General features: G+C 49.4%; 1 protein-coding gene across 1 annotated transcript; it reads right to left on the bottom strand.

Moving 5' to 3' along the window:
* Positions 1–236: 236 nt before the first annotated feature.
* On the bottom strand, positions 237–5027 carry ATP6V1E1 (ATPase H+ transporting V1 subunit E1; the record flags this gene model as incomplete). Its single annotated transcript, XM_072132527.1, has 7 exons — positions 4849–5027; positions 2689–2754; positions 2497–2606; positions 842–908; positions 590–748; positions 413–507; positions 237–340 (listed from the first exon to the last, which is right to left on the bottom strand). Coding segments are annotated over exons 1-7 (634 nt in total), but the record flags the coding sequence as incomplete, so codon positions are not given.
* Positions 5028–17718: the final 12691 nt, after the last annotated feature.

Here is a 17718-nt window from a genome sequence, read left to right as displayed (position 1 = left end):
GTCTATCCCTCCTGTACACAGAGGGGGGGGGGGGGGGGGGTAGTAATCTGGCAGGTCTATCCCTCCTGTACACAGAGGGGGGGGGGGGGGGGTAGTAATCTGGCAGGTCTATCCCTCCTGTACACGGAGGGGGGGGGGGGGGGTGGTAATCTGGCAGGTCTATCCCTCCTGTACACGGGGGTGGGGATTAGTATTGTAGTTGTAGCCCAGCACATAGGGGGCGCTATTCTCTATACACTGGTGCATCCTCACCTGCTGAGCGATCAGGTCCAGTCGGCTCTCCAGGGTATTGGACACTTTGATCTTTCCATCTCCGTTATAGATCTCCACGCCTCCGGCGCTGTGCAGAGGGGAGGGAGTCAGTCATTGCCTTGGTCACATGGTCAGGAGGACAGTAAGTTGCGGTACTTACATCTCCGGGACGAGGAAGGTTTCCTGGTCGATGATCACCTCGATCTCCCTCTTGGTGGCCGCCTTGTATAGGGGGAGGCTCTTCTGTACAGACGCCTGGTATGAAGGGGAAGGGCTCATTAGATAATGATACAGAGAGCTCCCCCTGGTGGTGGCAGCGGATGGCGCTAGGTCTCACCTTGACGAGGGGCAGGTCCTGCTTGCGGCAGCGGATGACCACTTTAGCCTCCAGCAGCTGGTAGAGCCCCTGCAGGATGAGTCCGTCCAGCAGAGCCTGGTACCGGGCAGAGTCCTTCACCACACGAGCCAATCGCTGCTTCGCCTCGTTCAGGAGATCCTACAGAGGGGAGAAAAGGGTTAATTCATGCCCTCAGGGGCCCCTAGGCCTGAGCTTGAGGCTGGTCCCATCCCTAACGCAGCAGATACTCACAGAGATGAGGTCGTCTCGTGCCTTCAGGACCTTGAGCCGCGCCTGGTTCATCAAGTTGGACATCTGACTGTAGGGGGCAGGAGAGAGCAGAGGTCAGGGCACAGGCACACAGGCGGGGGCAGGAGAGAGCAGAGGTCAGGCACAGGCACACAGGCGGGGGCAGGAGAGAGCAGAGGTCAGGGCACAGGCGGGGGGGGGGCAGGAGAGAGCAGAGGTCAGGGCACAGGCGGGGGGGGGGGGCAGGAGAGAGCAGAGGTCAGGGCACAGGCGGGGGGGGGGGGAGGAGAGAGCAGAGGTCAGGGCACAGGCACACAGGCTCCAGGTGGGGGCAGGAGAGAGCAGAGGTCAGGGCACAGGCGGGGGGGGGGGCAGGAGAGAGCAGAGGTCAGGGCACAGGCGGGGGGGGGGGCAGGAGAGAGCAGAGGTCAGGGCACAGGCGGGGGGGGGGGCAGGAGAGAGCAGAGGTCAGGGCACAGGCGGGGGGGGGGGCAGGAGAGAGCAGAGGTCAGGGCACAGGCACACAGGCTCCAGGTGGGGGCAGGAGAGAGCAGAGGTCAGGGCACAGGCACACAGGCGGGGGCAGGAGAGAGCAGAGGTCAGGGCACAGGCGGGGGGGGGGGCAGGAGAGAGCAGAGGTCAGGGCACATGCACACAGGCTCCAGGCGGGGGCAGGAGAGAGCAGAGGTCAGGGCATAGGCTTTAGGCGGGGGCAGGAGAGAGCAGAGGTCAGGGCACAGGCGGGGGGGGGGCAGGAGAGAGCAGAGGTCAGGGCACAGGCGGGGGGGGGGGGCAGGAGAGAGCAGAGGTCAGGGCACATGCACACAGGCTCCAGGCGGGGGCAGGAGAGAGCAGAGGTCAGGGCACATGGGCACAGGCTCCAGGCGGGGGCAGGAGAGAGCAGAGGTCAGGGCACATGGGCACAGGCTCCAGGCGGGGGCAGGAGAGAGCAGAGGTCAGGGCACAGGCTCCAGGCGGGGGCAGGAGAGAGCAGAGGTCAGGGCACATGGGCACAGGCTCCAGGCGGGGGCAGGAGAGAGCAGAGGTCAGGGCACAGGCTCCAGGCGGGGGCAGGAGAGAGCAGAGGTCAGGGCACAGGCTCCAGGCGGGGGCAGGAGAGAGCAGAGGTCAGGGCACAGGCTCCAGGCGGGGGCAGGAGAGAGCAGAGGTCAGGGCACAGGCTCCAGGCGGGGGCAGGAGAGAGCAGAGGTCAGGGCACAGGCTCCAGGCGGGGGCAGGAGAGAGCAGAGGTCAGGGCACAGGCTCCAGGCGGGGGCAGGAGAGAGCAGAGGTCAGGGCACAGGCTCCAGGCGGGGGCAGGAGAGAGCAGAGGTCAGGGCACAGGCTCCAGGCGGGGGCAGGAGAGAGCAGAGGTCAGGGCACAGGCTCCAGGCGGGGGCAGGAGAGAGCAGAGGTCAGGGCACAGGCTCCAGGCGGGGGGCCAAGAGAGAGCAGAGGTCAGGGCACATACACACAGGCTCCAGGCAGGGGCAGGAGAGAGCAGAGGTCAGGGCACATGCACACAGGCTCCAGGCGGGGGCAGGAGAGAGCAGAGGTCAGGGCACATACACACAGGCTCCAGGGGGGGGCAGGAGAGAGCAGAGGTCAGGGCACATACACACAGGCTCCGGGGTGGGGGGGGGGGGGGCGCCACTTACATCTTCTTCTGCTGCTCGATCTGCTTCTCCTTCTTCTCGTAATACTCCATGATCTTCAGCCTCTGCGTCTGCACCAGACGACCCTTCTCGATGTTAAACTCCTCCTCCGCCTAAACCAGAGACACAACTTCCCCTTTAAGAGTCGCGGATGAGACCCCTGGTTAAAGGGGCGGCGCGGCTCCCAGCACTTACCTTGGCGTCGATCTCCTCAGCTTTCTCATTGGCTTCCTGTTCGATGAAAGCCATCATGTGCTTGATCTAGGAGAGAGGAGACGACACTGGGTCAGCACCAGGACAACCCACTGGTATGGACCCGATGCATCTCACAGCTGAGGGTTTGCTGCAATGCGTCTAATCGACCACAGATCCCACTCTATACAATGTAATGGAGGACTGATACATTGCTGATGTTTTGTTACAGTGTAACACATGTGAGGGCCCTCCGCTGTGTGACCAGGGGCCTAGCGATGGGTGGCGCCCCCTAGTGGCATCTCTGGTGACAATACCCACTATATACCCCCAGGGGGTCCGACCTGACACCGCACTGAGGAATGTATCACATCCCTCCCCCAGCATTATAACTGCTCATCCCGAGGGTCCTGCCGCCACCCAGCTTTCCCGGGTGCTGATGTGTATACAGTGCGGCTGTGTGTACATCGGATACAGGCCGCGTTATGTATCTAAACAAAGCGTCGGTCTGATCCTGCAGCGACTGACCCCCGGCCGCCCCAGAGCGGCCCACAATGTTTACTGTCAACAGAGAGGAGCCCGCAGCGCCCCAACCCCCCACCCCGGAGACCTTCAGGCGTCCTACTCACACCTCTGCCCCTGGGAAAGCTGGGTGAACAATCATTCCCCAGGGACAGGCACCCAACTCTCCAAGAATCCTGACCAGAGATGTGCCAGACCCAGGATGGATGGATGGGGGGGGGGGCAACAGCATGAGCCATAACCCAGCTCTCCCAGGATCCTGACCAGAGATGTGCAGGACCCAGGATGGATGGGGGGGGGGCAACAGCATGAGCCATAACCCAGCTCTCCCAGGATCCTGACCAGAGTTGTGCTAGACCACGGGGGAGGAGAAGGCAAGACATGAGCCATAACCCAGCTCTCCCAGGATCAGATAGGACATTCAGCCGCATGTTTCCTGTGAGTTTCCACACAGCGCGGGGGGAGAGGTTCCTGTATCTGCGGCCGCTCATCATGTGACGGGACATCAGGTGACTCACATGACGGGGGGCACATACTTATTATCTGGGAGGAACCAGCGCAGGGAGGAGGGGGGACACGTGACACCCCAGAGGTCAGCGCCGGAGCCCCTCTATAATAACCCTCAGATCTGCACCGGGGGGATCCGAACATCACCAGAACCAAAGGGACCAGCACCGGGGGGGATCCGAACATCACCAGAACCAAAAAGGGACCATCACCGGGGTAATCCGAACATCATCCGGAACCAAAGGGACCAGCACCGAGGGGATCCAAACATCACCAGAACCAAAGGGACCAGCACCGAGGGATCCAAACATCACCAGAACCAAAGGGACCAGCATGGGGGGGATCCGAACATCACCAGAACCAAAAGGGACCAGCACCGGGGGGATCCAAACATCACCAGAACTAAAGGAACCAGCACTGGGGGGATCCGAACATCACCAGAACCAAAAGGAACCAGCACCGGGGGGGATCCGAACATCACCAGAACCAAAAGGAACCAGCACTGGGGGGGGATCCGAACATCACTAGAACCAAAGGGACCAGCACTGGGGGGGGGATCCGAACATCACCAGAACCAAAGGGACCAGCACTGGGGGGGGGATCCGAACATCACCAGAACCAAAGGGACCAGCACCAGGGGGATCTAAACATCTCCAGAACCAAAAGGAACCAGCACCGGGGGGGATCCGAACATCACCAGAACCAAAAGGAACCAGCACTGGGGGGGATCCGAACATCACTAGAACCAAAGGGACCAGCACTGGGGGGGGGGGGAACCGAACATCACTAGAACCAAAGGGACCAGCACTGGGGGGGGATCCGAACATCACCAGAACCAAAGGGACCAGCACCAGGGGGATCCAAACATCTCCAGAACCAAAGGGACCAGCACTGGGGGGGGGATCCGAACATCATCCGGAACCAAAGGGACCAGCACTGGGGGGGATCCGAACATCACCAGAACCGGGGACCCCAGAACCAAAGGGCCAGAATCGGGGTTGCAAGCATCATGAGATCCTCTTCTGCACAGCAAAAGGGGGGCCCCAAATCCAAGGAAGGAACATCCCCCAATAATAATAATAACACCCGGGTCACCCCCGGCCTCCCCCCCTCTCCGGGTCACCCCCGCCTCACCTGCTTCTGGACGTCGGCGTCGCTGAGAGCCATGGTGCCGGGTGCTGTGTGCCGGGTGAGAGGAGACGAGAGAAGCCGCAGGAGATCCGGGAGCGGAGGAGACAATGACACCGAGCACCGGCCGCTTCCTCTTATACCGGAGTCACCTGACAGCGCGCGGCCCCGCCCACTTCCGGGGTCAGCTGACTGTTTCTAGGGAGATTAATCACGCCCGGAAAGAACAGAAGCCCCGCCCTCCTGCGGGTGTCATCCATGGAGATAACAAGGTCATATCTAAAGGAGGAGCCTCATAGACATCTCCACCCTGCATACATGATAGGGGTAGTAGTACTGTGCCCAAATATACAGGATAGGAGTAGTAGTACTGTGCTGTGCCCATATATACAGGATAGGAGTAGTAGTGCTGTACTGTGCCCATATATACAGGATAGGAGTAGTAGTACTGTGCTGTACTCATATATAAAGGATAGGAGTAGTAGTACTGTGCTGTGCTCATATATACAGGATAGGAGTAGTAGTACTGTGCTGTGCCCATATATACAGGATAGGAGTAGTAGTACTGTGCTGTACCAATATATACAGGATAGGAGTAGTAGTACTGGGCTGTACCCATATATACAGGATAGGAGTAGTAGTACTGTGCTATGCCCATATATACAGGATAGGAGTAGTAGTACTGTGCTGTGCCCATATATACAGGATAGGAGTAGTAGTACTGTGCTGTGTCCATATATACAGGATAGGAGTAGTAGTACTGTGCTGTGCCCATATATACAGGATAGGAGTAGTAGTACTGTGCTGTGCCCATATATACAGGATAGGAGTAGTAGTACTGTGCTGTGCCCATATATACAGGATAGGAGTAGTAGTACTGTGCTGTGCCCATATATACAGGATAGGAGTAGTAGTACTGTGCTGTGCCCATATATACAGGATAGGAGCAGTAGTACTGTGCTGTGCCCATATATACAGGATAGGAGTAGTAGTACTGTGCTGTGCCCATATACACAGGATAGGAGTAGTAGTACTGTGCTGTGCCCATATATACAGGATAGGAGTAGTAGTACTGTGCTGTGCCCATATATATACAGGATAGGAGTAGTAGTACTGTGCTGTGCCCATATATACAGGATAGGAGTAGTAGTACTGTGCTGTGCCCATATATACAGGATAGGAGTAGTAGTACTGTGCTGTGCCCATATATACAGGATAGGAGTAGTAGTACTGTGCTGTGCCCATATAAATACATTGAAAATAGTATGTATACAGGTAGCAGTGCTGTGCCAGGATTTAGGGGGAACCCCTGGAATCCTGTGAATATACAGAAATCATAATTTTCTTAGCATTTTGCAATAATTACAAAAAAATTCCAAATTTGACCAATTCACTCTAAATCTCATTCTAATCTAAGGACAGTATCAGTCTCCTTCCCCCTCTGGCATGTGCTGGAGATTGCTACGGACATAAACAGTCTCATTTGCCCTCCGGCATTTTTCTGGAGCTGACTATGGACAAAAGGGTCACCATACCCCTCTGGTATTTTAAAGGCCTGGCTATGGGCAGTCTCCTTCCCCACTGGCATCTGCTTGGGATGGCTATAGACACAAACCACCTCTTTCCCCCTCTGGTAACTGCTGGGGCCTGCTATAAACATAAATAGTCTCCTTTCCTCTGGTATCTGCTGGGGCCGGCAATAGGCAGAAACAGTGTCCTTCCCCCTTTGTCATCTGCCAGGATCGGCTTTCTGGCATCTGCTTGGCATGGCTATGGACATAAAGGGGGATATTTATCATACGCTGGTGCTCGTGCGCCAGCGTATGATCGCCCCGCCGCTGCAAATTAGCAGCCCGATACATGAAGAGGCTTCTGCCTCTTGATGTATCGGGCTGCCAGTTGCGCAGCGTTTATCCTACGCCAGCAGGGCCCGGCGTAGAAAAAGTCGCAACCGGCGAGTTTTCACGTATGAAAAGTCGCCGGCAGCAGCGAGTGCGCAGGCGCGGGGACAGTAACGCCCCGCGGCGGACCACTCCCGTCCCCCGCTCGGCTGGCCGCACCCCCCCCCTTCACGCCCCACTGGCGTGAAGGTGGCGGATTGGGGAAAATAATCGCAAAAGCTAGCAATAAGCTAGCATTTGCGATTATTTCAGGGCCTCTGCGCCACTGGCGGTGCGCAGAGGTCCTGATAAATATCCCCCAAAGAGTCTTTATTCCCCTCTGGTATATGCTGGGTGTGGATAGAATCATTCTACTTCCCCCTCTGGTATCTGGTACCTTAAGATGGCTATGGACATAATCAGTACCCATCCCCCTCTGGCATTTGCTAGGGTCAGCCTTGACAGTATGAGTATCTTTTATCCCTATTGCATCTTCCGTGGCTGGCAATGGACACAAACAGTCTACTTCTCCCTCTGGCATCTTCTGCGATCGGCTATGGACAAATCAATCTCGTTCCTCTCCTGGCACCTTTTGGAGATAGCTAAGTATGGAATCAGACAAGACCAATGGCTGGACTAATCTGTGTCACTAATAAAGCTGTTTGTTATATATAACACAATTTTAATGTCTATCACATACATATACATGTATTTTACATTGTGCACTATGTTTAATGTTCACGATATGTAATTTGACTATGTAATATGCATTATATCACAGTTATACAAAAATGGTGGGAGTATCCAATTTGTCATGTGATCACCTGTTGTATTTAAATATGGCCACCATTTCACTGTTTGAATGGCTTGAGAAAGGCTCTTGCAGAGCTGAAACGTCGCTGTCACAGTTGCTCACTATGGAATAAAGACACTTTTTTACTTTTATCTACAACGGAGTGCTGCCCGCTTTCTTTATACTATTACTGGAGGACCTGAGGCCCGGTCCTGGGTTGCCTGCACCCAATTTTCTTTTTCTTTTTCTCTGAAGGTTTGTGCTGCTTGGACTTTCTTTTTGTATTTTTTGGCTGCTAAAAGCGTGCACCCTAGAACTTTTTTCTTTGTTTTCTTCGGTTTCATCACAATGGAACAGTCTACCCACAGCTATGGATTCCAGAGTTTTGCTTACACTGATGCGGACGGCGAAAGGATTCTACATGGCCTAACAGGTGATTCCACTTTCCTCACTACGCCTGGAACGGCTGAACTCATACGTAAATTTGAAAATGAATCCAAAAGACTCACCAGCTTACAGTTGCATCTCATCACATTAAGGAGATCACTGCATTGGAAACTAATCTTCCTGAGATGGACACACAATTGAAGTCGATTTTGACCACAGATGAGTATAACGTTTTTTTGCTACGGTTCAGACGCATGTGAAAACTGGCAAATCTGAACAAGAACTTACCAAGCGTAATAAATGGATGTGGGCTATTATATGTGGGAGAAACGACACTTGAATTTAAGACGCGCCTCAACCAACACAGATATACGATACGATCCAACCGCAAAGATCTCCCGATATCGAAACACTTTTCAGAAGCTGGACATCTAGAGAAACATCTCAGTTTCCGTCTCATTGATCACGTGCCACCCCCTATACGTGGTGGTGATAGAGTAGCTATTCTAAAAAAGCGTGAGTTACATTGGATCTATACCCTTGACACACTGAGACCACAGGGTCTCAATGTGGATTTTAAACTTTGGTCCCTATGATCCTGTTGATCCAGCTGTAGTTCCTTTTGTATAGTCCATCATCAGAGTAGCAATGAGTAACTTTCTGTGATATAATAATTTTGACATTATATGTCTTTTTTTTCTTTTAGAATATGAGCCTATCCCAGATGTCTCCTCGTGGAAGCCTCCCTACACAACTCCCAAAATATTCTTTTGTCATTTGGTGCTTCAAGAGCGCAAATTGATGCGCCGTTCATGCAATTGTCAAGTGCTATGGTAAACGTATTTCCATCCATTCCCTTATATTTTGTATATTGTTGTTCTTTCATAGGTTACGGTTGGTGTGTCTAGCCAGGGACCACACTGTCTTTTATACAAGTACAGTCAAAAACTTAGGGGATTGATGATGCCGTCTGCCCCGTTTATTATTAGGGGTATATTCAGCAAGGTCGTCCCTTATATTTGCGAGTTATACAATCGTTGGTGAATCAATATCAACGTGCATCCAACATGGTTGTTATTACAGCCAATTGGTCCTGATTTATGGCTGACACATCGTGGACTTTTCCTTTATGTAAATTGCATGAATATTGCATTCCAGAATCATCTATGTTTTATCTGATAAATTTTCATTTTTGGTTTCCATAGCACCAGACGTTCTTGCTGGGGCATAATACACATGCGCAGAACCAGGCGCATAGTGTGTGTCCCACCGTGCGACATATTTTTTATGCGCACATTTTGGCGCTCAGCTTGCGTTCCATGTAGCATTTTTCTTCCTTTTTTCAAAAAAAAATTTTTTTTCAAAAAATTTTTTCAAAGAAATTTTTTTTATATGTATCGGAGTACATTGTTGCTGATCAGGGAAGGTCGACACGTGGAAACAACTGGGAAGCATTGCTGTCAACACAGAAGCACTTGAGCACCTTTACACAGACAAGACCAATGGCTGGACTAATCTGTGTCACTAATAAAGCTGTTTGTTATATATAACACAATTTTAACGTCTATCACATACATATACATGTATTTTACATTGTGCACTATGTTTAATGTTCACGATATGTAATTTGACTATGTAATATGCATTATATCACAGTTATACAAAAATGGTGGGAGTATCCCAATTTGTCATGTGATCACCTGTTGTATTTAAATATGGCCACCATTTCACTGTTTGAATGGCTTGAGAAAGGCTCTTGCAGAGCTGAAACGTCGCTGTCACAGTTGCTCACTATGGAATAAAGACACTTTTTTACTTTTATCTACAACGGAGTGCTGCCCGCTTTCTTTATACTAAGTATGGAATCATTTTCCTTCCCTTAGTTGCTTCTGCCTGAGCCAAGTATTGAGAGAAATAGTCTCCTCCACCCTCTGGCATCTTCTGGGGCTGGTTATGAACACAAACAGTTTCCTTCCCCACTTGGTATCAGCTGGGGTTAGTTATGGACATAAACAGTCTGCTAACCCATTCAGTCATCTTCTAAGGCCAAGCCTGGACATAAACAGTCTCTATACCCTGGCATCTGCTGGAGAGGCTATGGACAGAATCAGTCTCCTTCCCCCTGGCAGCTGCTGGGGGATGGCTATGGACAGAAAGGGTCTCCTTACCACTATGGCATCTGCAGGGAAAAAGAAGATTCCTTACCCCTATGGTGTGTTTTGGGGCTGTTTGGGCCAATTTGGATAAAATTGGTCTCCTTCACTCTCTGGCATCTTCTGGGACTGGCTATAAACACAAATAGTCCTTTCCCCTATGGCATCTGGTAAGGAGGTCTATGGACGGGAAGAATCTTCTTCTCCTTCTCAGAAAGAGTGTCCGTTCCTCTCTGGCATCGGCTGAGGCTGGCTGCGGTCAGAAAGAGTCGCAATTCCCCATCTGGCATCTGCTTTCATTCAGTCTCCTTCCCCCTCTGATATTTTCTGGAGTCAGGTACAGACAAAATCATTTTACTTTCCCCTCTGGCATCTTCTGGGTTGACAAAAACTGTATCCTTTGACATTTGTTGGGGCTCTGTATGGACAGTCTCCCTCCCCTCTGACATTTGCTGGGGCTGACCATGGAATAGTCTCCTTACCCTTCTTGTATGTTCTGGGGTCAGCTTTGGAACCAGTCTCTTTCCCCCTCTGGTATATGGGGCAATATGGGAATGAGACACTTCATGGATCCTCTAGTCCCCTTTTAGTTACACCCCCTTCCTTCCTTCACCCTCTGGCATTCTGAACAGAATCAGTCTCCTTCCCCTCTGGCAGTACAGTCCCTTCTACCCACTCTATGGTACTGAAATTTCATGTGATGGGGATGAGGAAGTAGAATCCAGGATCCATAACGAGAATTCTGGAGTAGAAAAACTGAAATTGCGCCATATTTATAGGATTATGTGTGTTTTTTCCCACCCCGCCGTTACGCAAATGCGCACACAAAACTATTGTGACTCGTCCTAACACTTGGGGTGACACAGGACTTTTTGATCTGTATTTCATCCCTGTATAAACCACAATACAAAGGATATTATGAATGAGCGAGATAATACCGCCACATACTGTAACAACCACTAACATCACATAATCGCTGTATAACACCACACTGCTACTGTACACCACTACGGTTATCACTAGTTATTGCAGAATACGGTCACCCTATGACCACTGCAGTGACTAAATAATACCGCCACATACTGTAACAACCACTAACATTACATAATCGCTGTATAACACCACACCGCTACTGTACACCACTACGGTTATCACTAGTTATTGCAGAATACGGTCACCCTATGACCACTGCAGTGACTAAATAATACCGCCACATACTGTAACAACCACTAACATTACATAATCGCTGTATAACACCACACCGCTACTGTACACCACTACGGTTATCACTAGTTATTGCAGAATACGGTCACCCTATGACCACTGCAGTGACTAAATAATACCGCCACATACTGTAACAACCACTAACATTACATAATCGCTGTATAACACCACACCGCTACTGTACACCACTACGGTTATCACTAGTTATTGCAGAATACTGTCACCCTATGACCACTGCAGTGACTAAATAATACCGCCACATACTGTAACAACCACTAACATTACATAATCGCTGTATAACACCACACTGCTACTGTACACCACTACGGTTATCACTAGTTATTGCAGAATACGGTCACCCTATGACCACTGCAGTGACTAAATAATACAGCCACATACTGTAACAACCACTAACATCACATAATCGCTGTATAACACCACACTGCTACTGTACACCACTACGGTTATCACTAGTTATTGCAGAATACGGTCACCCTATGACCACTGCAGTGACTAAATAATACCGCCACATACTGTAACAACCACTAACATTACATAATCGCTGTATAACACCACACCGCTACTGTACACCACTACGGTTATCACTAGTTATTGCAGAATACGGTCACCCTATGACCACTGCAGTGACTAAATAATACCGCCACATACTGTAACAACCACTAACATTACATAATCGCTGTATAACACCACACCGCTACTGTACACCACTACGGTTATCACTAGTTATTGCAGAATACTGTCACCCTATGACCACTGCAGTGACTAAATAATACCGCCACATACTGTAACAACCACTAACATCACATAATCGCTGTATAACACCACACTGCTACTGTACACCACTACGGTTATCACTAGTTATTGCAGAATACGGTCACCCTATGACCACTGCAGTGACTAAATAATACCGCCACATACTGTAACAACCACTAACATCACATAATCGCTGTATAACACCACACTGCTACTGTACACCACTACGGTTATCACTAGTTATTGCAGAATACGGTCACCCTATGACCACTGCAGTGACTAAATAATACCGCCACATACTGTAACAACCAGTAACATCACATAATAGCTGTATAACACCAAACTGCTACTGTACACCACTACGGTTATCACTAGTTATTGCAGAATACTGTCACCCTATGACCACTGCAGTGACTAAATAATACCGCCACATACCGTAACAACCACTAACATCACATAATCGCTGTATAACACCACACTGCTACTGTACACCACTACGGTTATCACTAGTTATTGCAGAATACGGTCACCCTATGACCACTGCAGTGACTAAATAATACCGCCACATACTGTAACAACCAGTAACATCATATAATCGCTGTATAACACCACACTGCTACTGTACACCACTACGGTTATCACTAGTTATTGCAGAATACGGTCACCCTATGACCACTGCAGTGACTAAATAATACCGCCACATACTGTAACAACCACTAACTTCACATAATCGCTGTATAACACCACACTGCGACTGTACACCACTACGGTTATCACTAGTTATTGCAGAATACTGTCACCCTATGACCACTGCAGTGACTAAATAATACAGCCACATACTGTAACAACCACTAACTTCACATAATCGCTGTATAACACCACACCGCTACTGTACACCACTACGGTTATCACTAGTTATTGCAGAATACTGTCACCCTATGACCACTGCAGTGACTAAATAATACCGCCACATACTGTAACAACCACTAACATCACATAATCGCTGTATAACACCACACTGCGACTGTACACCACTACGGTTATCACTAGTTATTGCAGAATACGGTCACCCTATGACCACTGCAGTGACTAAATAATACCGCCACATACTGTAACAACCAGTAACATCACATAATCGCTGTATAACACCACACTGCTACTGTACACCACTACGGTTATCACTAGTTATTGCAGAATACGGTCACCCTATGACCACTGCAGTGACTAAATAATACCGCCACATACTGTAACAACCAGTAACATTACATAATCGCTGTATAACACCACACTGCTACTGTACACCACTACGGTTATCACTAGTTATTGCAGAATACGGTCACCCTATGACCACTGCAGTGACTAAATAATACCGCCACATACTGTAACAACCAGTAACATTACATAATCGCTGTATAACACCACACTGCTACTGTACACCACTACGGTTATCACTAGTTATTGCAGAATACGGTCACCCTATGACCACTGCAGTGACTAAATAATACCGCCACATACTGTAACAACCACTAACATTACATAATCGCTGTATAACACCACACCGCTACTGTACACCACTACGGTTATCACTAGTTATTGCAGAATACGGTCACCCTATGACCACTGCAGTGACTAAATAATACCGCCACATACTGTAACAACCACTAACATTACATAATCGCTGTATAACACCACACCGCTACTGTACACCACTACGGTTATCACTAGTTATTGCAGAATACGGTCACCCTATGACCACTGCAGTGACTAAATAATACCGCCATACTGTTTCCAGCAGTACAGGTGGTCCCCTATTACCATAATAGTACCGGGTGCGCGGGTGCGGGTACATGGAGATATTCACGTATATAGCAGCAAAGACTAACCGATAACACCTATCCGTGCTAGCATGGGTGCCGCCATCCTGACGAGGATCATCGCTCCCCGGGGAGCGGCAATCCTTCGGCATGACAGCCTCGGGTCTTCCTTCTCGTTTTAAGCTTTTCATTAAAATGTGCAATCAGCACATTGTCCTGAATGAGGAGGAACATCCCCATATACGGTAGTATGGCAGTATGTGATAGGATCGATCAGACAACCTAGGGTTAAAGTACCCAAGGGAGTCTGAAAAATAGGAAAAATAACAAAAAAGTAAAAAAAAAAAATTATAATTAAAAAACCTAAAAATCCAAAATCCCCCCCCCTTTCCCTAGAACTGATATAAATATAAATAAACAGTGAAAATCCTAAACACATTGGGGGTCATTTACTAAGGGCCCGAATCGCGTTTTACCGGCGGGTTACGCAAATTTTGCCGTTTTGAGCCGATTTTCCCTGTATTGCCCCGGGATCGGATTGTGACGCATCGGCGCTGGCATGCACGCGACAGAAATCGGGGGGTGTGGCCAAATGAAAACCCGACGGATTCGGAAAAACCACCGCATTTTAAAAAAAAAAAGTGTCACGGGACACGCGCTTACCTTCACCAAGTATAGGATCGTGAACTCCGGCGGACCTCGGGGAACTTCAGTGCAGCAGCGACACCTGGTGGACGTCGGAGGAACTGCCTTAGTGAATCCCGTCCGGAAGACCCGAATCCACCGCAGAGAATGCGGCGCTGGATCGCGAATGGACCGGGTAAGTAAATCTGCCGCATTAGGTATCACCACGTCCGAAAATGCCCGATCTATCAAAATATAATAACGGTTTTGCACTGCGTCTTACTCCGTAACGGAAAGTGGCGCCCAAAGTCGAAAATGGCACTTTGCCATTTTAAAAAATATAAAGCATTCAATAAAAAGTGATCAAAAGGTCCTAAAAATGTTAGCAGTGAAAACGTAATAGAAAGTCGAATAAAATGACACCACCCACAGCTCCGGGCAAGGAAGTATGAAAAAGTTACTGGCGCCACAAGATAAAGGTAAAATCAAAACAATTTTTTTGTACCGGAGGTTTTATTTTTTTAAATGTATGAAAACATTATAAAACCTGCCGTATATATTTTTGGTATCCCCGTTTTTGTACCGACCCAAAGAATAAAGTAGACATGACATTTGGGGCCCACAGTAAAAGACGTGAAATCCAAGCCCACAAGAAAACGGCGCTGGAATATTCACTATACTCACACTCACTATGATGCGGCCCGGGCCGGGAGAGGAGAAGAAGGAGCCACGGGGAGAAGAAGACGGAGGTGAGTATAGCGTTTTATTTTAAAAGGGGGCTCTGCTGTGGCCATTTATCTAAAGGGAGGGGCCCTGCTGTGGCCATTTATCTAAAGGGAGGGGCCCTGCTGTGGCCATTTATCTAAAGGGAGGGGCCCTGCTGTGGCCATTTCATTAATGGGGGGCTCTGCTGTGGATATTTCTGTAAAATAAACATTTCATTCAGTAAACATTTAATTAAAGGGGGGCCTTGCAGTGGCCATTTCATTACACGGGGCTCTGCTGTCGACATTTCATTCAAGGGGGCTTTCCTGTGGCCATTTCTGTAAAGGGGGGCTCTGCTGTGGACATTTATTTGAAGGGGGCTATGCTGTGGACAATTCGTTAAAGGGAGGCCTTGCAGTGGCCATTTCATTAAGGAGGCCTTGCAGTGGACATTTCATAAAAGGGGATCTCTGCTGTGGACATTTATTTGAAGGGGGCTCTGCTGTGGCCATTTCTGTAAAGGGGGGCTATGCTGTGGACAATTCGTTAAAGGGGGGCCTTGCAGTGGCCATTTCATTACATGGGGCTCTGCTGTTGACATTTCATTCAAGGGGGCTTTCCTGTGGCCATTTCTGTAAAGGGGGCCTATGCTGTGGACAATTCATTAAAGGGGGGCCTTGCAGTGGCCATTTCCTTAAGGGGGCTCTGCTGTGGACATTTCATTAGAGGGGAAGTACGGGCTGTGGCGGTGCTGTTGAATGGAGGAGCTTAGGCCTTGGGGCACAAGATTGTTTTGGACACTGGGTGGGGCCCATGGGACACTTAATCTGCCGCTGGGCGCACGCCCCTTGAACTGAATGCACCAGAAAAAATGTGGTGCACACAGTTGATGCACTTTGGGCGTGTGCAGACCGAGATCCAGTCTTCATGAATGTGTCGCCCGCTGCACATTAGAGAGGCAACTGCACTAAATCCGGCCCAGTCTCTCTAACGCTGCACAGTCCAACGCAGTAGCAGGTAACAGGCGGTAAACATCAGGCAGTAGATTGGGTGGATGTGGCTGCAGGAGCGTTCCTCAGCCCTGGTCCACTAGTTAGGGGCTGGATAGTAGCTAAGGCAGCCATGCGGATGTGGAATCAGTTACACAGAGCCTCTGGTCTGGTGCCCTCTGAAGGGAGACCGCAGCTACAGGAGGACTGAGCCGACTCATTAGAAACCAACTACTGAGGAAAGACTGAAATGGATTCTGCCCTGAAATCCAGACAGAAAATATATATAGACTTCTAGATCCGGGCATTTCCAATGACTGGCCTCCGGCTGCAGGAAAGAATTACATAATGAAATATTTAACATAAACATTGTAAACATTAACCCTCTAACACAAAGGCCCAGCATGTGGAAGGTGCAATGATGCCACTAGATGTAATATAGATAGAAAATAAATATATACATGTAAAAGAATACGTGTACAGAGCGGCGCACACTCCGATAACCAGCAAGGAAGCCGACTGCAAAGTGGGGGTCATTACAATAAGTGGATTATTCTTTTCTCTGATATTTGCACCAAACTTGACAACTTTTCCATGAACCAAGCAAAGTTCACCCCTAAATAAGAGCGTCTTCAAAGGCTTGAAACATATTGGCGATTTTCCTTTGTCCGCGCTAATTGGAGGACTCGCTGTAACTTGCGCTGGATCACCAGTCCTTCTCCTGCACCAAATTTGACAAAACTTTTCAGTGTTGCACCTGATAAAACTTTAGAATCCAGAATCCAAAAACGGAACTTTGATACAAATCACGGCAAAAAGTTGCAACTTTAGCGCAAATAAACTTTGCAAATTTGCAACTTTTTGTGCGACTTTTTAAAAAAAGTCACAAAGAATCACAGACTTCTAAGAAGACGGATATGGGGTCGGGGAGAGAAGCGGCTCGGGGGTTGCCTTATGTTTCTAAACACAAGGATAACTTCACGTGTGAATGTCCAAAACCGGGAAAAACTAAAAAAGACAAGTCCAAATCTCCCAACTAAAAACAAATAACCCCCCTCCGACGTTTGGCTTATAAACACCGGGTGCTTGTTACCGATCGCACGCCGAGCCCCGCCCACAGGTGTCTGAATGGCGTTTCTAAACACATGTAAACACCCCATGTGATCGCGCCCTGGGGGGACTCTACACAAGGAAGGGGCATCAGGGTCACCAGAGGTGAAACGTATGTACTAGAGGTCATGGGGAATATAATGTATGTACAGGGGGGACAGGTGGAATATAAATGTATGTACAGGGGGGGCAGGTGGAATATAAATGTATGTACAGGGGGGGACAGGTGGAATATAAATGTATGTACAGGGGGGGCAGGTGGAATATAAATGTATGTACAGGGGGGACAGGTGGAATATAAATGTATGTACAGGGGGAGGACAGGTGGGATATAAATGTATGTACAGGGGGGGACAGGTGGAATATAAATGTATGTACAGGGGGGGGCAGGTGGAATATAAATGTATGTACAGGGGGGGGGAC

Source organism: Engystomops pustulosus, unplaced genomic scaffold, assembly GCF_040894005.1.
Source record: "Engystomops pustulosus unplaced genomic scaffold, aEngPut4.maternal MAT_SCAFFOLD_828, whole genome shotgun sequence".
In the NCBI taxonomy this organism is placed as follows: Eukaryota; Metazoa; Chordata; class Amphibia; order Anura; family Leptodactylidae; genus Engystomops; species Engystomops pustulosus.
The sequence above is the reverse complement of the archived record's forward strand: the minus strand, read 5'-3'. Positions and strand labels throughout refer to the sequence as shown.